The sequence below is a fragment of the Dipodomys spectabilis genome, unplaced genomic scaffold, assembly GCF_019054845.1.
Source record: "Dipodomys spectabilis isolate Male_0828 unplaced genomic scaffold, ASM1905484v1 ptg000175l, whole genome shotgun sequence".
NCBI lineage: Eukaryota > Metazoa > Chordata > Mammalia > Rodentia > Heteromyidae > Dipodomys > Dipodomys spectabilis.
This window is the reverse complement of record NW_024870852.1, coordinates 15,203,728-15,227,500: the sequence shown is the minus strand read 5'-3', so window position 1 is coordinate 15,227,500 and position 23,773 is coordinate 15,203,728. Positions and strand designations below refer to the sequence as shown.

At 47.2% G+C, this 23,773-nt stretch overlaps 1 protein-coding gene across 1 annotated transcript; it reads right to left on the bottom strand.

The window, feature by feature from the left end:
- Positions 1 to 333: 333 nt before the first annotated feature.
- On the bottom strand, positions 334 to 22,140 carry Fam83d (family with sequence similarity 83 member D). The gene is made up of 4 exons (XM_042694265.1): positions 21,655 to 22,140; positions 8,534 to 8,701; positions 4,289 to 4,413; positions 334 to 1,722 (listed from the first exon to the last, which is right to left on the bottom strand). The coding sequence occupies exons 1-4, from the start codon at positions 22,138 to 22,140 to the stop codon at positions 738 to 740; spliced, it is 1,764 nt and encodes a 587-aa protein (XP_042550199.1). The 3' UTR covers positions 334 to 737.
- Positions 22,141 to 23,773: the final 1,633 nt, after the last annotated feature.

Genomic DNA, 23,773 nt, shown 5'->3' with positions numbered 1-23,773 from the left:
TAGAGGCCCACTACCACGGCAAAGTGCCCACTCAAACAGAGTGACATCAATCTTCACCATGCTATGGATGGCAGAACCCCAACTTTGATGTAGTGGAGTTTGATCTCAGGACCTCATCCTTGCAAGACAGGCGCTCTACCACTCGAGTCACATCTCCAGTCCATCAAGTAACTTTAGGTGGCATCTTTTCCCTTTTACAATCTGGACCATTCATTTCTTTCCCACTTGATTGCACAGATACCTACAAGTGCTTTTTTTTTTTTTTTTTTAACATATTCCTAAAGATAAAAGACAAAAATGTCAGGAAAAAAAAAGTGCTCAAGCAGTCAACACTTAATGCTAAGAATATACATTTAAGAGACAAACCACAGCAAAACTTTTCTAAACAGAACTTTGATCCTAAAAACAGTAGTGACTCAGACTTCTAAGGCAGAAGAGTATACACACAAAGAAAAACATGGAACATTTCCTCTGCAATGATTTAACCTTAAAACACCTACATATTTAAGTAATAACATTTTAAAATGTGAAAAAAACAAAAACCATACCCATAGTGTTTAAGCCATAATACCAATCTTTGGTTTCTATGATACAAAAAGAAAAGCATGTAATGTACAGAATAAAATTGAATTCAAGTCACTTGTGGTGACTCACAGCCAGGCAACAGTTGGAATCCTGCGATGGTTTACAAAGCAGGAAGGTAAGGTGCTGCCTACTGCTGGTACTTGGACCCAGAATCATTGATGGGTAGAAAAGAGAGGGACATCTCTAATAGCAACCACATTCACTGAGGCTCGGGTGTAACTTCCGGGGCTAAAGCTAAGGTAGTTTTCAGTAAAGATCGTTCTCCTGGAGAGCATGGTCAGCATGTGGTTGAGGCGAGACCTGATGCCGGTCAGGTGATGCTGTCGCTCTTGATTCAAGTTTCTCAGCGAGTCCCTCAGGCACAGATCCAGGTGCGGGGTGCCCAGGTAATTGGGGTACCCAGGATTGTGGAGGTCGGTGGCTCTCAGAGAAGTGTGGGAGCCAATGGAGCTGGCCACAGAGCCTTGGGAAGACAGAGAGGAGGATGACTTCAAACTAGACGACCTGGACACAGACATCTTTGACACAGGTGACCCATCTTTGGACTGGGGTCCCTGGAGAGGGAGGCTGCTGTCTTCAGCATCTGTCTGCGTGGTGGCTTCCCTGGCCCACAGCACAGTCTGGGAGCTCACAGCCCTGGTGGCCACCTCAGTCTGGGTCCCCGCAGAGGCGGTGCTGGAGCTGGTCTGTGTCCCCACCTCGCTCACGCTCACCGCAGCCAGCTCCTCTCCTGGTTCTGTTTGGGTGGCAATATGGACCCCCTGGCTGCTGTCCAGGTCATCCTGGCGGCTGTGCAGGTAGTCATCCTCGCTGATGGTGGAGGCCTCCGAGTCCTGGCGCTGAGCATCCTCCCCAGCCCCCGTAGTCCCGGGGCCTAGAGGTGTCTTCTTGGGTGTGCTGGACAATTTGTCCAGGCGCATGCGCAGCAAGTTGCCCAGCGTGAGCGTCTTGGACAACGGTTTCCGGTCTGCCAGGTGGTAAAACCCGCCATGGAACCGGAAGTTAGACAGCAGTTTGGAATTGATAGGCTTTGACTGGGCATAAAGGATCCGGAACTCCAGATCAAAGTGTTCAACCACTTGGCCAGACAGAATTACCAAGTTACTGCTATTTAATTTGCCATCCGTCCATGTAAAACTGAAAAATTAAAAACAGACAACAAAAGCTGGTAAGGATAAGGACTTTCAGTTTACTGACAGTCTTAATAATGAAGCTCATATTCTGCTACTTAATATTCACAACGTTGGTGGTAACATACAGACCAATTCAGTGTGACATCAACACACCTAAACAGAAGTATAGAACGTGTGTTTGTGTGTGTGTGTAAATGAAAAAGTCAGACCAACTGTTTAATCAACAGGTAAAAGCCACATGATCCTCAGTCTTAAGAGTTTTAAAAATGAGAAGGGGACTCTCAAGTATTTAGGCAGTGCTATGTTCTCTTTTAGAGATGAACCCACTAACAGTACCACAATAGGGAGCTATTCATAGGTCATAGATTAGGCCTGTACCTGACACCACGTTTGTCCCTATGGTTTCCATTTCTGCAAAAGGAGATGATTTGTTACCCTAACACTGAACACACTAAGAGCTGATTACTGCCCCTGTGCCCCTGCCTGTCCCGCATCTCTATTTCTGTTAACAGGAGAAAGCTTTATGTGCCCATCTAAGTTCAACAGGGGTGGACATACTGCCCAGGTTGCCCAGTGAATTCATCTCCTTAGATTCAGGGATTATTATTCCTGGGTGGGCGTAAGGCCCCATGATGGCCTATAAGTTCCCAGAAATTCATACCAGTACTGTTTTGAAGAGAATCTCACTTTGGAAACAGCTACTACAAGGTGTATATGTAAGCCAGGGTCTCTGCCATCAAAGGGAAAGAGCCAACCGAAGAGTAAAGTTCAGCCAGAGAAAAGCAGAATCGAGACAGAGTCAAGCCTTTGGTCAAGAGAGGCTGACAACCAAATGTACTCTCCCACACTTCCCTAGTCTGTGTTTGTCAGTATCACCCTGCAAGGGTGCACTGTAGTCACTACACTGATAACAGATATTTGCCTACCTTAAATAAGATGCTTTAATGAGAGATCCTGAAACATAGTTTCAACTCTGTCTTTTACAACCAAGAACCCTTACTAATACAGATGCTACTTATGAACTACCTTCAAAGCTTGAAAAAGAATTTTCTTTTTTTCCTTTTTTTTTTTGTTTGCAGTTTGGGGGCTGGAATTCAGGGCCTAGGCACTGTCCCTGAGCAATTTTGTTCAAGGTTAGCCCTCTACCACTTTGAGCCACTGCTCCCCTTCCAGTTTTTGAGTGGTTAATTCGAGATAAGATTCTCATGGGGGGCTGGGAAGGTGGCTCAGTGGTAGAGCGCATGCCTTGCATGCCAGAGGCCCTGGGTTCGATTCCTCAGCACCACATAAGCAAAAAGAAAAAAGCTGGAAGTGGCACTGTGGCTCAAGTGGTAGAGTGCTAGCCTTGAGCTGAAGAGCTGATGGACAGCGCCTAGGCCCAGAGTTCAGGCCCCATGACTGGACCCAAAAAAACAAAAAAACAAACAAAGATTCTCATGGGATCTTTTCTTCCCACACTGTCTGAACTACAATCCTCAGATCTCAGCCTCCTGAGTAGCTAGGATTACAGGCATGAGCCATCAGCACCCAGCAGGAAGATTCTTTAGAAAAACATCAGTGAGGTAATAAAACAGCCACTCAGCACTAGGACTATAAGGTGGAAGTTAATACCATCCATGAGGGAGTAGTTCATTTGTGGAGGTTAGCTTTTGTGTTTTTAGGTTTTAGAATTGCCAAAAACCATTTGGAGGTAAGTTTCATTAGTGTGGATAAACCCTACTTTGGATGAAAACCTTATTTCTTCTGATATTGATAAATTTCTTATAAAAGGAAATCTCAAGGAAGAGATCTAACTCTGTTTGGAAAGGAAGTTACCAAGAGCTTCTTGATCTGCTTGCCCCATCTGCCAAAAGCCCAGGCTGGCACTCTAGGCTGCATGGTTCTTCAAAAGGGGATTTTTCTCTTCTACTCTGCAGTCACCCCCACAGCTACAATTGGACAATGTCAGAGGAAGTGGCAAAACACACAACTATGAAACCACACAACTTCCAGAGATGAATGTAAACATCTCCTGATCTCTCCCCCTCATTCAGCCTCCCTACTCTCTACCTGAAGACACCACAAAAGTAAGATTCTCAGGGTGGTCTGAAACATAGCCAAGATTTTCTCAGCTAAGGTACTATATCACAAGTCTGAAAGCAAGGTAAAGGAGTTAAGTATAAAGGTACAGCTTCAGGTCTGTTTGCCATATTGATGTCAATGCCTGCCATGCCTTTATCCTCAGAAATCAGGGCAAATGGGATCCAAACCCCCAAGGAACCAGGCTTTAAGGCTGGGTGTGGCAGTTAGTCAGGCCCAGGCCAAGGCTTGAATCTAAGGCTGACTGTATGTTCTCTGTGCTTGTTTAACTTCTGCAGTTTAGATTTGTGGAGATGGCAAGGGAAGTGACTCTCACACCAATCACCTCCAATGGAAGGGGCTGGAATAAGCCAACTCACACACAGGTGTGAACACCTGGGAATGCTGAGTCACAAAGGCTGCCTGTCACTGAGAGGAACAAGACGTGTTTACCTTGTTCTTCTGAAGAATTCAGGTTAACAATACACTTAATGCACTTGTTAAAAACATACCTGTAGGAGCCTGTGGCCACTCGAATGCCATCAATCAATGTGAACTTTTCATGAACTTTCCCAATAATTTTGGTTCCCGACCTTGCATAGTAGATGTTTCCTGTAATAGTCCGCACTGTCATCAGCTATTGGCCGGGAAATGGAAGAAAAAAGAAAAATCAATGAAGAAGTCAATGATTACCATTCAGTGAATAAATGAGTAAGACCAAAAGGCTTAGCTTACAATTCCCAAACAAACTTGCTGGTGCTATGTGACTTAAGAGTCACCATTTACAAACAACACACTCAGCAGACTAGCCTAGTATTCCCTAAGTGATGTCACTCTACCTATAGTCTTCTCTATGTCAGTTTCCTATGTTTATTGTTGAGGCTACTAATTAGCGTGTGTGTGTGTGTGTGTGTGTGTGTGTGTGTGTGTGTGTGTGTGTGTGTGTGTGTGTGTGTGTACCCTGTGGCAGAATAGTTCTGTCTGGATGTGCATGGCACAACACACACACACACACACACACACACACATGCACATCACAGCAATGCCAATGTCCACCTGACGTTATTGGACTATCAATTACATAAGATAGATACACTGGGGAAAACAGATGAAGGGCCCATGGAACGTCTCTGTAGTACCTGTGCAACTGTGTGAACCTAATATTATTTCAAAATAAGTTAAAAATGAAACACTATGGTTAAACAGAATGTCACTTCTGTGGTATTCTTATTAAAATGCATATGAACTGAACCAGGAGGAAACATCAGACAAGGCTAAATTCTACACAACACTGCTTACTATTCTTCAACATCATCACACCATGAAAGACAAGAGGCACTGCTCCAGAATGAAGGAGCTAAGAATACCTGACAAGTAAATGTAAGGTGTAGCTATGGACTGGACCCTGGACTAGAAAAGAGGCACTAATGGAATAACTAGTGAGAGATAAGGTCTGAAGATGAGATATTATAGTACTAAGATTCAAAAGATGTTAATATATGGGAACTCTGGATAAAGTGTATTCAGGTACTCTTAATATTACCTCTGTAACTATTTCATTTATTTATTTTTTTGGGGGGGGTCCGGTCGTGGGGCCTGAACTCTGGGCCTGGGCGCTGTCCCTCAGCTCTTCAGTTCAAGGCTAGCACTCTACCACTTGAGCCACAGTGCCACTTCTGACTTTTTTCTTTTTGCTTATGTGGTACTGAGGAATCGAACCCGGGGCCTCTGGCATGCAAGGCATGCGCTCTACCACTGAGCCACCTTCCCAGCCCCATCTCTGAAACTATTTCAAAGTAAATGAAAACACACACACACACACACACCCTTGTAGTCCCAGCTGCTCAGGAAGTGGGAGTAGGAGGATCATGAGTTCAAGAACAGCCACACACACACACACACACACACACACACACACACACACACACACACACCCTTGTAGTCCCAGAAGTGGGAGTAGGAGGATCATGAGTTCAAGAACAGACACACACACACACACACACACACACACACACACACCCTTGTAGTCCCAGCTGCTCAGGAAGTGGGAGTAGGAGGATCATGAGTTCAAGAACAGCCACACACACACACACACACACACACACACACACACACACACACACACACACACACACACACACACACCCTTGTAGTCCCAGCTGCTCAGGAAGTGGGAGTAGGAGGATCATGAGTTCAAGAACAGACACACACACACACACACACACACACACACACACACACACACTTGTAGTCCCAGCTGCTCAGGAAGTGGGAGTAGGAGGATCATGAGTTCAAGAACAGCCAAAGCAGAGGTAGTAAAATCCTATCTCCAAAACACAATATAAACAAAAGGTCCATGGGTATAGCTCAAGCAGTACTTTCCTACCAAGTACAAAGCAGCCCTGAGTTCAAACCCCAATACCACAACAAAAAAAAGGGAAAAAAAAGTAGAAAATTTCATAGATACCCACATGGAATTGTCAGGAGGAAGGCTTGACTGAAGCAGGTGACTCCTGAGTCTTAAAGAATCAACATGTAATAGGCATAAAAATACCACTACGAGCAGATTCAGGAGTGGTTGTGTATCTTTCCTTTTGACACACATCTTAATGTTATGCAGGCCAAAGTACTTTTGGATACCTGCCCATGAATACCTGCCCAAGTTCCTACAGACAAGATAATCTAGTGATCTGAACCACCAGAGCCCAGAGCAGAGGGCACCCAGAGAGGGCACAGATTCTCCAGCAATGGGGTGATGGGGGTTGGAGACGGTGCCCATCTCCTTAGGAAGGTGCTAACCCACTACAAAAGGTGAGGCTGCCAGAGCTACATACCTCCTTCAAACTCTCCTACAGAGGATCTGGACCACCAGGAAGGCAGCAACCAGCAGTGCTCGGACACAGCCTTAATTACAGAAAGCACGTTGGAATTATATGCTGATACCTTCCTTCCATCTCTTCTCTGGCTCTCTAACACCTAGTTATAGGATAGCACTCCAGTTTCCCATTCCTGAGTTGCATGATCCTTGAGTCCACCAGATCTCATTTTTAAACTGATTGCTAGATCACATGGCTATCTCATTTCATTCAGCCTCTAAGTCTCAATCAGACCTCCATCATGAATTTAGTGTGGCACAAGTGACAAGTAACTACCTAAGTAACCCCAATCTTCTGCTTTCTCAAGGGAGAATCCCAATCTTCTGATTTTCTGGGAGAAGATTAATGGTGGGAATTTTCTAGACAAAATTGCTAGGTAACAACAAGACAGTAACATAGTGACCCATGCAGAAATCCATAGTACCAAAGATCAAATTCTTTGCATTCCTGGATGCTTTATTCCTACTACTGAGGACAGTACCCGCCAAATAGATGATGCATAAATTCTGAAGGGCACAGGTAATGTTGTTGCATTTCTAAAAAAAAAAAAAAAGATTTCTGTGCAGCAGTGGTACTCACTAGACACGATGTTGAAAATGAACTATTACAACTTGTAGGAACAAGAGGGAAAAACTGGGAGAGAGCAAGGGAAGGAGTGACATCGTCCAAAAAGAAATGTGCTCTTTACCTGACTGAAGTAATTGTAACCCCTCTGTATATCACCTGCACACCACCGGTCGTGGGCTTGAACTCTGGGCCTGGGCGCTGTCCCTGAACTCTTCAGTTCAAGGTGAGCACTCTATTACTTGAGCCACAGTGCCACTTCAGTTTTCTGGTGGTTAACTGGAGATAAGAGTCTCACAGACTTTCCTGCCTGCTCTGGCTTTGAACCAGGATTCTTAGATCTCAGCTTCCTGAGTAGCTAGGATTACAGCGTGAGCAATTTTAATGGATTCTGAAATAAATGACAATTGTTCTTGCCTTTTCTACCATGGAAACCAAACCGATAGATTGTATACCTTTATGTTTAAATACTTATTTTCATTACTAAAGAAAAGGACATTTTAATTTTATAATGGTGAAGAAGAGCAGCAGTACACAGCAGTGATTAGGTGCACAAGAGTTGGAGGCAGGTAGATGCACTGAACGCCAGGCCCATGGCATCGTAGCAGGGGATACCTGGGCTCTGTCATCACTGCCTGACCTAAAACATCAGGACAATCACTTCTACGATGGAGCCCCTGAAAGGACTAATTATATAACATCTGTTAAAGCACTGCCCAGAGCAGAATTGGAGTTCTACACATGGTGGCCACCCTTAGCTACCACCCCACTGATCCCTCCATCTCCTTTCCCACCAATACGGATGCCAGTCTTCCTTCTATCTCTACTCTGGTCTTGCATATAAAGAGATCATACAATATGTGTCTTCTGTGACAAGCTCCTTCATTTAACATACGTTCAGGTTCATTCATGTCATGCATGGGTCAGGACTTCATTCCTTTTTGATGGCTGAATAGACAACATATTGTTTTCCCAGTTATCAGCTGATAAGCACTGAATTGTTTCCATCCTTTGCCTATTATGAATAATACTCCCATAAACATCCAGATACAGTTTTCATGTGGACCTGTATTTTCTCTTGGGTAGATACTTAGAAGGGGAATGTCGAGGTATTAAGTATGTTAAGTATCACAGATATCAATACCTGTGACTGGATCAAAAGTATTGTTCATTTCCTGTGGAATCCCAGGCAAATGACTTGGCCTTAGCCTTAGTTCCCTAACTTGCTGGAAAGATGCTGCCACCACCCACCTGGAGACTGGGGGGCTCTATCATATTTGTTGACTGTGACAAGAATAGAAATGGTCTACCACTAACCTTTTCCTGCTCAGGATGTACTTTCAGATCCATACACATGTCCAGAAAGTGGGACAGCTGAGCCTGGTCCAGAAGGATGTACACAGCCACTCCTTGTTTCCTGCATATTTCCTGCAGGTCTCTGAAGATGTCAATGTCTGTAAACACATCCATCACCACGGCAATCACCTATAAGATGAAGCAGAGGGAAGAGCAAGCTGTCAGCTCCTAAGCACAATACCCTACAGACCCCATCTCAGAGGCAGGAAAGCAGTCTATCCTCCAACAGTCCTCCCCGTTCCTTCACCTGCTTCACTATAGACTACTTTCCACCTCTGAAGACCCCTAGACACACCTGTCTGAAAGTCTTGACTTGGCCCAGCTCACATCCCCACTGCCTTCCCCTACCACACTGGCAAATTTTTCACAAATACAGAGGTCATTGCCCTGTCCTGTGAACCTGTTCCACTCAACATTGCTACTTTACTAAACACCATCATCCTCCAGACTCCATTCAGATAAGCAAGCCGTGTAGGTTCTGGGCCAACTCCATTATCTAGGGCATGCTGTGTTTCCTACTGCTTTTCGGTCCATAAAGTAAGCAAATAGCCGGATGCTGGTAGCTCATACCTATAATCCTAGCCACTCAGAAAGCTGAGATCTGAGAATCATGATTCAAAGCCAGCCCAGGCAGGAAAGTCTATGATATTCTTATGTCCAATTAACCAGGAAAAAAAAAAGCCAGAGTTGTGATTCAAATGGAGATCACTTTGAACAAAACCATCTCAGGGATAGCACCTAGGCCCTAAATTCACTCAGTATCAGCATACACACACACAAAAAGTCTATGGTTTTGAATACTGACTTTGGATCATGAGCTCTGATTTTTTACTATGATGTACAAAAACCCATCCAATCCATCATCAACTTACAGCTTGAACCAATCAAATGAGGCACAGAGCTCTTCTCATCTTCTGCCTTCCCAACACCAAATCTTCCTAGCATTCCTTTCATGAGGTAGGCCTTCTCTAACCAAAAGCTCTCTCCTCCATAAAAGATGGCTCCTGTGGTTTTGTAGTTCATTTTCCAGTACTAGTCCACAAGACCACAGGAATAGTTTCTAAAAGTTCTGCCTTTAAGCTGGGCACTGGTGGTTCAAAGTTGTAATCCTAGCTACTCAAAGCCAGCTTGGACAGGAAAGTCTGTGAGACTCTTATCTCCAATTAACTACCAAAAAGCCCAGGGGACCTGTGGCTCAAAATGGTAGAGCACTAGCCTTGAGCACAAAAGCTCAAGGATAGTGCCCAGGCCCTGATTTGAGCCCCCGGACCAGCACCAAAAAAAAGAAAAGACCAACAAAGTTCTGCCTTTAACCTCCAATCAGTGCTTTCTCTCCATGTACCTGCACCCGCCCCCCAGCAATGTCACTTCATTTATGCCTGCTAATAATTAATTTTCTACACCTAGCAAGAGACTACAGCTAAGAGCTGCCTCTCAGCCATGTGTCCTTGGGCAAATTACAGCTGTTCTGAATGTCTGTTTCCTTAGCTGCAGATCAGGTCTACAGCAAAAAAATCAATGACTATACACAAAAGTCCAGAAGACCCTGTGTTGTCCACTCAGGCATTCACTTTCCTGGTCCAGAGCTACAGCTGTTCTGACAGCTACTTACAGGGAGACACCCACCAGCTTCTACTTGCTCCTTTCAAGAACTGCTGCAGCCCTAGGGTTTCTAATCACCCCCTACAAAGGCTTAAAACCATGGCCCTCAGCTCCTGGCAGGGTAGAGGGGTGTGGAAACATCCTAGCTTGCAGACAGGCCCCTACAAGCCAAGCCAGGAGTTGGCGGTGCAAACTAGGATCACAAAGTTGGGGAGCTATTCTGCAATCAGGAGTTGTCAGGGCTCCTCCCTCCTCCTGGTTTTTCAACAGTAGACTCCCAGGTCTCTTGGAATCTTGTTAACCCTATTTCTGAATGTCGAGATTTCTAATTCTCTCTCCTTCTACTCCACAGTGGCCTTTAACTGTGACCAATTCATCTCTTGGTCCCACAGGGCTCAGGCCAGTCTTACCCATCTTCAGGATTAAAGAAGCAATGCAAAGACAAAGAGGCCCTTTTGCTGTCTCTCTCTAAAACACTAGGGTCTCATCTACTCAGATGAGGGACCTTGAAAACCATCTAAGACCAGGATCTCTGGCTACCCTCCTTTCCCCATCTGATCTTGAAGGTACCCTAGCCATGAGCAATTCTGGGTAAAGGGCACAGCTAAAACCCACCACACACAGATAAAAAAATAAGGAGAAGGTGGGGGTGGCTCAAGTGGTAGAGCAGTTGAGAAGGCCTAGGTGCAGTCCTCAGTACCATGAAATAAATAAAAAGCAATAAATGTTCTTCCTTCATTGGTGGCATCTTCAGAAGTATAGATCCTCCCATGGCTTCCATGCATCATGTTTTGAGAGTATTCATTTAGATCACATAACAATTACAAGACAGAAAAGCCAGGACACACAACTCAGTTCTGCCACTTGCTACCTGTATAACCATGGGCAAGTTTCTTAATCTCTCTCAGCCTTAGTTCACCCTCTGGAACATATGGATAACAGCAGCAGCTATGTTAAAGGACTTTTGTAAATTTAATCCTCAGGGCTTAGCTCAGGGCAAGCATGAAATAATATGCTCAATTAGGCAGCCAGTTCCTCAGAATCTACTATGGGCTGACCCTGTCCTTGCAGTAGGCAGAGCTGGCTGCAAGACACAAGATGCAGGAAAGCACCTCATAAGAGAACAAGACTAGGAGAGCTGTCAATCATCCTCCTTACAGTGATGATTGCCTTTGGGCATGCAGATATTGACCAAGTAAGATGTAGAAGGCTTCCTGAGGGAGGTGGAATCTGAGCTGAATCACAGAGAGGAACAAGATTTGGACATAAGGCCTCAGAAGAGCGGAAGGGAAGAGTTGGGGCTGAAACATACAGTATGCATGAAAGGGAGGGGGTGGGGTCATAGGACGTGACTAGGAAAGAGGGATAAATGAACAAAATGGTAAGAGGTCCCTGAATGCCAACCAGAAACCAATGCCAATCCTCCTCCACACTGGCTGTGAATAGAATGCAAAGTGGAGAATCCAACAGGACAGAAGAAACCGAGACTGTGACATTGGGTCACACACTAAGTGCCTGCAACACAGTAGGTATATGGACAACTGTTAGGCTAATAGACTTCAGCAAATGTTCTGATTAGAGACCCAGAAGAAGAAAAAAAAAAAAAGCAGTGAGCAAGCTTCTGACAGTAGCCAGGTAAGAAGCAATGAGGGTTGCAGGTAGAGGAGCAACGCAGAGGGGTCTTAAACACAGGTGTGAGAATCAGAGTCACACGCACAGCAGGGCACCAATGAGGGAAATGTAGAGATCTTTTTGCCTGATGGCCTACTCTTCTGTGCAGCCATAAGCCTGGCACAGCCTCGGGCACTGAGGATGTGTGTCCCTCTAGCCTGAGAACCCAGTCTGATGAGATGGAAGAGCCAAGGGGTGACACCGCGTGGTGCACTCTGGCATACCCTGGGGGCTGATGGAACGGGCACCAGCTAGCAGTGTTGGACAGGGCTGCTGGAGGCTGACTGGGAACAGAGCCCAGAGCACAAGATGCCAGCCAAAATGAACTTGGATTCACCAATTAACAGAACAATTGTATAGTTAACACCTATGCTGTCTGATGAGTATGTAATTTGCTATTTGGTTCATTAGTTCTAAAGCTTCGATCTTTCCCACAGACTGGGTTGGAGGCTGGTCCCTAATCCCTGCAGGACACCTCAGGGCCATGGAGGAGAGGAGGGTTTCCTTCTCTTTAATCTTATGGAACCCAATACACCCTCTTTTTGTACTAAAGCAGAACTCTCAGCTAAAGCAGGACTCTCAGGAGACCTATCTTCCCAGGAGGCCCAGTCTTCTTTGTGGCGACATTCAGCAGGAGATCCCCATACCCATCCTCCTGTGTCTCTCCACCTCCACACTCTGTACAGCTAAACCAGACACAGGCAATGATCCGGCCTCCTCCTCACTAGCCAAGTCTAGGCCACTGAACCTGTTCCCTAAAGGGGCTAGCCAGCCTTCACCCATGGGCCTACAGCTATCCTAGACACTGCCACTCCCAGCCCATGCTTCGCGAAGCCTGCCCCTTCAGGGCTAGAAAGCTGGGCATGGGGTGACTTCTCAAGTCTACTCCAGAGTTGTGCCCACCTGTCAACCAGCCCCAATATGATTATCTACAGAGGAAACATCCAGCCGCTTAGAAACTGGGGTGTCTGGACTGCTGCCTGGGCCCCACAACCATCTGGGGCTTCTGCATCTGCAGTGGTCACACCCGTGTCAAATCCCACATCCTCATCCTGGGTGACAAACTCAGTCCCTCAGCTGCCCACCACTGACTGACTTGCCCCAAGGCACTCAGAGGGCCTCGTGTTAGAGGACAGATCACCGGTATCCCCCATCTCTACAAAAACTATGGAGCCCACTTACTCATCATACACAGCAGGGGTCTTTACCACTTGCCTTCTTGCACAAAAGCCCAAAGGAGATAGATACCTAGAGATTTGAAAACCCCATTAACCCCTGGTAAATAGATAAGAAAACTTGGAGAGGCTGGAAAGCATGTTCAAAGGGACATTCTTAGCCATGTGCAGAACTAGAATGTTCTTTTTTGTTTGTTTGTTTGTTTGTTTTTGGGTCCGGTCGTGGGGCCTGAACTCTGGGCCTGGGCGCTGTCCCTCAGCTCTTCAGCTCAAGGCTAGCGCTCTACCACTTGAGCCACAGCACCACTTCCGGATTTTTTCTTTTTGCTTATGTGGTGCTGAGGAATCGAACCCAGGGCCTCATGCATGCAAAGCAAGCACTCTACCACTGAGCCACCTTCCCAGCCCAGAACTAGAATGTTTGTATGAATGCAAAGCCACCTATTAAAAAAAGAAAAAAGGGGGCTGGGAAGGTGGCTCAGTGGTAGAGCGCTTGCCTTGCATGCCTGAGGCCCTGGGTTCGATTCCTCAGCACCACATAAGCAAAAAGAAAAAAGCCGGAAGTGGCGCTGTGGCTCAAGTGGTAGAGCGCTAGCCTTGAGCTGAAGAGCTGAGGGACAGCGCCCAGGCCCAGAGTTCAGGCCCCACGACCGGACCCAAAAAAAAAAAAGTACAGATGAGTCAGGTGCTAGTGGCTCACATCTGAAATCCTAGCTACTCTGGAGGCTGAGATCTGAGGATTGTGGTTCAAAGCTAGCCCAGCAGAAAAATCCATGAGACTCTTATTTCCAAATAATCAGCAAAAAAAACAGAAGTAGAGATTTGGCTCAAATGGTAGAATAATAGTCTTGAGTGACAAGGTCAAGTAAGAACACAAGGCCCTGAGTTCAAGCCATAGTACTAGCATAAAAAGTAAATAAATAAAATGTCCTTTGGTGGGCTTCAGTGGCTCACGCCTATAATCCTAGCTACTCAGGAACTGAGATCTGAGGATCACAGTTCAAACCAGCTGGGCAGGAAAGTCCATGAGACTCTATCTCCTATAAACTACTCTGAAAAGGCAGGAAGTGGCACTGTGGTTCAAGTGGTAGAGTGCTAGCCTTGAGCAAAAAGAAGCTCATGGACAATACCAGGTCCAAAGTTCAAGCCACAAGACCTGCAAAAAAAAAAAAAAAAAAAGTGCTGGATTAAATATTATTCAAAAAAATATATCATCCAGTCTTCAAACAACTTAGTGCTATGAATGAATCCTGACAGGATCAGTCAAGTACCCTACCCTAAAGTACATTGGTCAAAGCCCACCATAAAGGACCATTTACAGTGGTAAGAAGTGAGCCCAGTTGCTGGTGGCTCACACCTGTAATCCTAGCTAGTCAGGAGGCTGAGATCTGAGGATCACAGTTCAAAGCCAGTCCAAGCAAGAAAATCTCTAAGACTGTTACTTCTGAATAACTATGAAAAAAAACTGAGATTAGAGTTGCAGTTCAAGTGGTAGAGCACTAGCCTTGAGCAAAAAAAAAAAAAAAAAAAACTCAGAAATAAGCAAGTGGCTCATATCTATAATCCTAGATACATAAAGTGCTGAGATCTTAGAATCGCAGTTTGAAATCAGCCTGGGCAGGAAAATCCATGAGATTCTTATCTGGAAGTAGCACTGTGGCTCAATAGAGTGCCAGCCTTGAGTGAAAAAGCTCAGGGATAGTGCCCAGCCCCTGAGTTGAAGCCCCATGACCAATTTAAAAAAAAAAAAAAGCTCAGAGACAAGTGTTTAAGCCCTGAATTCAAGTCCCAGAAGTGGCAACAACAACTAATTACCAGAACAAAGGTCAAGGAGCTGTCTGATCCACAGGGCACCCCCTCTCTACAGTATGGTAAGGACTAGCTCCGACATGGGGAAGATGTCCCATGAACAGAATCTGAACTTGGACTTGGATCCTGGCTCCTTCATTTCTGAGAACTAGGTATGCCATCACATATTTGGTTACAGTGGCTTCTATAATATGCAAATAACACTCTATTCTGTACTGGTGATTGAGAGAATCCACTGGCAGTTTCTGGCATGTAGCAAGCCCTCAGTAGCATGTACTTGGCATTCTTTGTTCAAATTCTGGCACCATCCTTAGTCAAGCCATCTATTTGGGCCTCAGTGTCCTGGAAACAAGTCCTGCTCTAGCCAGTCCGTGATTCATGCGCCCTCCATAGGGGCTGGTCAGGGATATGGCCAGGCAATGTATAGTTTCAAGGGGCCACTTGGGGCCTGTCATCCCAATCCCCATTCCAGCTCTTCTATGTGAAGCCGGAAGGACATGTCCATCACCCCTTCCCTGTGTATCTGTTTCCCTCCCTTCCCACCCAGATGTGCAACCTGCCTGGAATTCACCAAAGCCTTTTATGCATTCAAGATCTGTCAGCCTGGCCACTGGACTCCCCATGCTGACCACATGTCCCCATCCATCACTCACTATTACTCACCTGGACAGCCTCTGCTACAGAGGCAGAAGACACATTTTCTCTCTGTGTTACATGGTTTTTGTTTTGTTCTGTTGTGTGTGTGTGTGTGTGTGTGTGTGTGTGTGTGTGTGTGTGTGTGTGCGCATGTGCATGTGTGTGTGTGTGCGTGCGCGCTACTAAGGCTTGAAATCAGGGTCTAGGCACTGTTTTCCTTCTCAAGGCTGGTGCTCATGAGACTCTAATTTGCTGATTATCTCGAATAACCAGCACAAAGCCAGAAGTAGAGGTACAGTACAAATGGTAGAATGTCAGCCTTGAGCAAAAAAGCCAAGCAAGAGCATAAGGCCCTGAGTTCAAGCCCCTCTACTAGCACACAAAAAAAGAACTTTTTTGGTTATTCGAGACAAGATACAAGATCTCACTTTGAACTCTTTGAACTCTTAATCATCCTGCCTCTGTCTCCTGAATGCTGGGATTATAGGAGCATACCACTGAGCCTGGCACATCAAGGATTTTTAAAAGCTAGTACAGCCACAGCATTTTGGAGTTCTTAGAGAACTGAACCTATAGCCATAAAGAAGTCGAAGAATAATCCACAGCTGCCTCACTACCTAATGGATATCCGAGGAAAAGAATGGAGAAATGAAATGGCAGGCAGAAAACAGAGCAGTGCTCGCCAGGAGCCAGAAAGAGGACACAGGAAAGTTAAGAATTGAGAGTCCCAGAGCTTCTGCATGGGGTGAAGGAAAAGTACAATGAACAGTAATGACAGGTGTACAACACGGCGAATGTCCCAAACACCACTGAATTATACAGTAAAAAATGGTTATGTATATTTTTGTATATTGTTACATATATTTTTCCACCTTGTTAAAGAGAAATAGCTGTGGATTCTAAAATCCACACAATCAAAAGGAAGGGACAAACGGTGGCCACAACACACTGGAGTCTTAGGACAACATCCTATGATGCAGACCAAGCGTTCTCGCCAGGACCTGACCTTGCCCCCAGGGGAGACATCTGGCAACTTCTTTTTTAAATTAAACTGGGATACAACATACAGCCTAAGCTTGAGATCTTAAATGGGCAGTTCTGCGCACTCAGCCTGCTGACAAGTACAACCCTTGCCACCATTTCCAAATCAACATCCGGAACAGAAACTGAGCATAAGGCTATAAATCCTGCTGTCCCTCTGAAGACAGCGCTGACCATCACAACTATTGGAGTGGGAGGCTGTTACTGGTCTCCTGTGCGTGGGGGTTGGGGATACTGCTCAACATCCTGCAACACACAGGACAAGCCGCCCCCCCCCAAAAAAAAAAAACAACAAGGAATCATCCAGCCTCAAATGCCAAAACAGCAGCAAGGTTGAGAAAGCTCTGGGATGATCTGGGCATCTGGAACAGGAACTGATACAGCACAGATTCTATCGTAATACAAGGTTGAGCAAGATCAGCAGAGCCAGCATCAGGACATCCTCATACTCACAGGGGCCTCCATCAGATTCCTCGGCTGCTAGTCCGCCAGGCAGGGTTCTCTGGCTATGCAAAGATCGCTAATGCTCAGGTCATCAAAAGGATGGCCAACGGTGAGGTCACACAAAAGGGGACCCTTTGGAACAAAGGCACACAGGTAATGGCAGCTGGTAAGAATGACAGCTATGAAAAGTTGGGAATCTCCTAATAGGATGAACTTAGGTGTGAAGTCTTATTCAGAAGCCAGGAATAATTAAGTACCAGCGGTGCATAATTGTAACCCCAGCACTTGGGAACCTGAAGCAGGAAGAATGCAAGTTAAAGGCCAGTCTGGGCAACAGAGCAAGATGATGCCTCAAAAAGAAAAAAAGTCAAGAAAAACACACCAGAATCCATCACACCAATAAATGAGGCCAGCCAGAACTCCCAAGAAGGAGGCCACAGCTCAGCCAAGCACTAACTGGCACAGGGACAGACCAAAGAACTGAGTGACAGAGTCACACCTCACCAGTTACAGCAGGAAAGGGTAGATTCTGAAACCAAGTGTGTTAGGAAAGAGATCCTGCATAATTCAAAAACTCCTTTAAAAAAAAAACAAATTTTTGTGCTAGGGATCCACAACTATAACCATAGCTACTCCAGAAGCTGAGATGTGAGGAGCACAATTCAAAGCCTGCCCTGACAAAGTCTGTAGATTCTTATCTCAAACCACCAAAAAAGCCAAAAGTGAAGCTGTAGTTCAAGTGGGAGGATGCTAACCCTGATCAAAAAACCCAGGCACAATTCTCTGAGTTCAAACCTCAGTACCAGCACAAAAACAAAAATTAAAAAATAAAACAAATTTAAAAATAAACAAAAACCCCTTGGGACACCAAAGCAGTATTTCCTGCAGCTCTGGTAAAATGCAACAGAATGCCAGGTACGTGGTCAGCTTGAACCCATGCCTCACATAAAGTTGGCGCCTTTCTCCAAGTGACAGATGCCTGCACCCTGAAAGGCACACAGAAATGGAGCCAGTGGAAGGGCAGATCAAAACCCATCACAATTATTCAGGGATAAAGAATGGTTGAGTAGAAAGACAGAGTCACCCAAACTAGTTTCCACTCCTACCTTTCCCTTCTCCATCCCTTGCCCCTCCAAAAGTATGAGGCCCGATAGAGGAGGGTGTACAATAGGCCCCATACAGAGTCCCTAGCCTGAAAGAGGACTTCTAGATAAAATCTATCCCAGAAACAGGCATTTGGGCTACAATGTCAGGATTCAGTCCCGTCAGTAGCCATTGGCTACTGCCCTTGGCTTCCCATATCCACAGCTTGGTCACGGAGCCCTTCCAGAGTCACCCAGATAATTCAGGCTGACCCCACACCTCCTCTTTGAGGACAAAATTTCACAGGGCACTCTCCTAAGTTTGACCCTGTACCCATGCAGCCTGGCCCCAAGCTCACTGATCATTAAGTGGGACCTTCCATGTGGAATTCAAAGTTCTTATTCACCCACTAGACAATTCCACATACTCCTCTGCTTCAAGTTACTGGCTCTACCTTCCCTGAAGAGAGCAAACTGCATGCTAATTTATAAAACTTAAACCCCAGGGACCTCAAGTGTCCTGTGATCATGAACAACCTTCTCTATCTGATGGGTTGAGGTCTCTGCTTATTTAATGCCTCCCCCCTTTTAAAACTGACCAGACTAGTCTTCTGTCATAATCATTGTCCTGTTTATAGATTCATATGATGGAGATGAAAAGTCCAAATCTTTAAGAAACCAATTAAAAAACAAAAACCCCTCAGCCTGTTGGAAACTTCCAACCTACCAATACTTCCTCCTCAGGGAAGGAAGGTAATTAAGAAGGTGGGATCCACCCGACTAGAGCTTGACCTCAACAGTGGATCATGTGGTTTTGATCTTGGGCAAGTTACTTAACCTCTGGGTGCTGGGTCTTTTCTTCACTGTGGCCGCCTCCCAGCACTGGGAGGATATTAAGTGAGATAATCCAGGAAAAGGGCTCCTTCACAGCACTCTCGTGCATGTCATCATCATGTTTACCATCAGAATACACCACCTGAGACGTGCACCTTCACCGTCCTTGCTGTCACGGGCAATGACTTCAAAGGATGTAGCCAGAGTGACACACAATGCACAACTCAAAACACAATGCACAGCTTTGCAGGTTGCAGCACCTAAGAGCCACCAGATTAGCCCTCTAGTCCCTCTCCCCACCCATCTGAGGATGTCTCAGAATTACAGGGCCAGCTCTTTCTCTCCACAGAGGACACAAGGAAAGGATGGGTGCTAGCTGTGGTCCAAAGTCTGCCTCGGGTGGAGGTCTGGCTCCATCACTCTCTTGACAACCTAGTCTCATTATAAAATGGACAAAATAACTGTAGAATGCTGTCTAACAAAGAGGAAGCAATTTTCACTTGGGCAATTTTTTTTTTAACAAAAGAGATGGTATCTGGATCTTCGAATTCAATTATGTTCCAAATCAAATCCAACTCATACCTACATCTTTTACCCTCAGCCTACCCTCCTTCCAGTTTGGTAGTATCACCATCTGCCCTGGCTATCACGGTCTGGAGCACAAAAGCAAGCCACACCACAGCCCTCAGTCCCGCTCACGCTTCCTGTACCCTCGTCTCATGGCCCCTCTCTTCTACTCCATCCAACTGCTTTCTCTTCAGAGAGCTGTGTGATACACAGTAGGCACTGAACACAGCAGCAACTTGGCAATATGGTAGATGCATTAAAAATACTCGTTGGATTTTAAGGTGTCACCTTTCTCAGGCTAAACTACCCAGGTTCCAATACAAAATCTAGGAGAAAAGAGCCAACCACAGGAGTAGGGCACGGATTGTTTACAAGGCAGGAAGCTCTATCCAGGAATGTATTACAGATCACCCCAGATGAGGGGAGTCTACATTCCAGGCAGCCTCCATCCCTTCTAAGCCTGTTCATGACCATACTGTAGTTTTCCTTCTAGATCTAGCTTCAGTGCCCCTCCACTACCACTCTGATTTGGGGCTGGGTGGAAGGTGAATGCATTCCCTATCTCTGTCATGGAAATCTCTTTTTTTTTCAAGTACTCAAGTTCCCCTCCTGGAGGTGAGCTTTGGGAATGCACACCTACCCCACAATTCTGCCTCCTTCATCTTAGTAACCAACCGTTCTAACTGAAGGAATACACAGGCATGTCTGCATCATCCAAAGGACCCTCAGCCCACCCAAAGCACTATGGGATGACACACTCTCGCTACTCCAAAGGCAAGGCACCAGGTTAGAGTCTGCAGCCCCGCCAGTCAGGTCTGGAGCCAACATCAAAAACACAGGTTCTTTCCTCTGGACCTGGCTGTCTCAGACCAACTTAATGCACAGATTTCTCCTTCCAGTCACCACTTGGCACAGGGCCTACCAAGTCTTACCATGCCTGGGACTTTGCCTGCCACTTCCCTGACACACTCAGAAAGCCAAAAAGCTGGGGCACAGCCCACAAGCATGTGCCTGCAACCCACCAGCAATCATGCTGGTTTTAGCTATGAACAATGGTGTCTACTGCTATACCCCTGCAATTCCCCTTCTCCCACTAACACACACTGCATCAAACACTAGGACCATAGCCTATTGTGGATAAAGGCTGATGTAATACAGAGGTTATCTGTATTTTAGACAAACACTACCTGGAACAACCTCTACCCATAGGAAAGCAAATCTGGGTCCCTCTCATTCAACAAGAGGCAACGATTTCCTTTCAGTCCCTGGCCAAAGGCAATGAGACAGACTCTAACACTCCTGCTGCTAACAACAACGTAAGATGTATAGAATTAAGCTGAGTGCTGGTGGCTCATGTCTGTAATCCCAGCTACTCAGGAGGCCGAGCTCTGAGGATCACAGTTCAAAGCTAGTCAAGGGCAGAAAACGCCATGAGACTCTCTATCTCCAATACACTACTCAGAAAAAGCTGGAAGTGGTGCTGTGGCTCAAATGGTGGAGCCAGGAGTACAAAGAGGCTCAGGGACAGCACCCAGACCCCGAGTTCAAGCCCCAGGACCGGCAAAAGAAAAGGGGGAAAAAAAAGTGTGTAACTAATGAGAAGTAATTGATCCCCCATGTCCCATAAGATTTTTGGAAGAAGGGATTATCTTCAGGGATATTTTCCCCCTAGGAGAGGCGAGGGTGGAGTAACGCAAGTCCTAAGCCGCTACTGAAAGTGGGATCAGGAAAATTTGGCTTCAACTGATAGCAGACTTGGAACTGAAAACAATTCTGGTTCCTTCTCCAGAGGCAAACGAACACTAAAGGAGTTGACTCGGTGGCACAAGCAGCATCCTTGGGGACCCCTTCCCCTCCCCCCCACCACACCCACACCTGCCATAAAGAGCGGCCGGGGGGTGGGGGTCCAGGATCTGACGGAGACTCGGGGAGAGGAGCGAGCCGAGGACCCCGGGAGATCGGGGGGGTGGGGGAGGCTCGCGCTCTCCGCTGCCCTCAGTTTCCCCCGCCAGCCAGGGGTGGATGCCCGGTCCGGCCCGGGTTGCGGGGGGCGCTCGGCCCGCGCTCTCCGCTGCCCTCGCTTTCCCCCGCCAGCCAGGGGTGGATGCCCGGTCCGGCCCGGGTTGCGGGGGGCGCTCGGCCCGCGCTCTCCGCTGCCCTCGCTTTCCCCCGCTAGCCAGGGGTGGATGCCTCGTCCGGCCCGGGGAGGGGGGGCGCTCACCTCTCGCGCGGAGCGCAGCTGCTGGCGCAGCGCATCCTTGCAGCCGTAGGGGCCGCCGGCGCCCGCGCCGCGGGGCTGGAAGTGCGCCTCGACGCGCGTGGCGCCCCGGTACGCGCCCCGGTAGAAGGCGGGCCAGCCGAGCTCCAGCGGCGGCGGCTCCAGGTCCGACTGCTCGGGGAAGTAGGTACCCGAGGAGCAGTCTTGCGACGAGCCAAACGAGTCCTCGGCCGCCGCCGCCGCCGCCGCCGCGCCCTCCCCGCCCGGCCGCACGGCCGCGCGCAGCACATCCCGCACCTCGTCGGGGTTCAGAAAGCGGCCCAGGCGCTCGCGCCGCAGGAACGCCGCAAAGGCCTCGGGGCCGCCCGCCACCAGCTCCTCCAGCGCCAGGCGCCGGGCCTCGCTGAACAGCTCGGCGGGGTTGGGCGGCCCGCACGGGGACAGGCAGGCGGCGGGCAGCTCGTCCGGGACCTCGAGCCGGAAGGCCATGGCGACCGCGGCTCCCGACCACACTCGCTACTTGGACGACTTCTCTCGGGACCGCTTTATAAGCGCCTTTGAATCAAACCGGCCCGCGCCATTGGCTCGCCGCCCCGCCCAGACTCTCCTATTGGTTATTTGCCTCCCAACGGCGGGGCGGGGCGAGACGTACGTCGTCCAGACCCCGCCTCCTGATGGCTATTGGCTGCTTCGCACCCCGCCGTTTCGCTCGGCTGCAATGACAATCTATGGTCCCGCCCAGCCTCACCGTCCGGTGGCCGAGGGGAATTTAAATCTGGCTCTCTAAACAATCCCTGCAGGAAACAGCTGCCGTGGTCAGCAGGAGGAGCAACCAAACTCGAGGGGCTGTGCAACCCCGGGAGGCGCTGCCAGCCACCGGGCTCCAGCTGAGGCCCTAGAGCCGTTCCGAGCCTTTCCTAGCGCGCCCCCTGCCGGCAGCCCCCTGTTCCCCGGTGCGGCCAGGCCCGCAACTGACCTAGCAGAGAGCGAGCTGATGGCTAACTCGGGCACACTGACCGCGTCTGGGCTCAGTTTGAATGTGGCAAGGCGCATTGCCATTATCCCATGTGCCTAATCATCCATTCATTCATTCAAAAAATAGTAGGCCCAAATCGGGCCTGGTGGAACACACCTCTAATCCCAGCACTCAAGAGACTGTAGGAAGATAGCAAATTTGGACTACATAGACACACACGTGTCTATATATAGAGAGAGAGTGTGTGTGTGTATGTATATAACTATATATACCTATGTATACATATATACTAGGTACACAGTGAGTACACCTTTCTATTTCTCCTCTCTCACTGCTACTTTCTTTATTTAGCAAAACTCAAAATTCTATTTGAACTCTGTTTTCCACTTGCACCCTGGCAACCATACCTGCAAGCAAACCTTCTGTTTGCATGGATGATCTGTGGCCATGCCTGTTCAACAGCCACTTTTCTTCCTGGGCACTAGCTTCTCTGGCCAACCTTCTACACGCGTGTGTGTGTGTGTGTGTGTGTGTGTGTGTGTGTGTGTGTGTGTGTGTGTGAATTAGTATGCATATTATATATAGTCAGGAAAAAAATTTAAACCTAGGGATTAAATCTATGCTATCACAGGATTTCATGTCATTTCAAAAGGAATATTTGATAGGATATAAATTCCCAACTGCCTCTCTCCTTTCCTTGAATTCATCAGCTTCTACTTTCTCCCAATCTAAAAACACACCAGCTTTATCTAGGAGCCACCAGATCCCCCTCCACCTCTGGAGCCTCTTGAGCCTCTTGAGAGAGCTTTCTGGAGGGAAGGGAGAGGGAGTAAGGATGTCAAGCATCACCTATCCCCAGCACCAGTATCACTTCTTCCCAAATTCCAGTCAGCCCAGGTCACATGAACTCATAGCAATAATCACAATCAGACTAGTGAGTGTTATTAAAAGGAATTTAATAACCTTAATTAAAAACTCTTAACAGCAATTCCATCACAGGCCTTGTCGACTGGAAGCAACTCCATGGGGTGGCATCCTTTGGGATGTGATCAAACCCAGTCTGGGACATGAACAGCCACATGGCAAGGAGCTACCTGGAAGTTACTTCAATACAATATCAAAGATCCATGAGGATTTTTTTTAAAA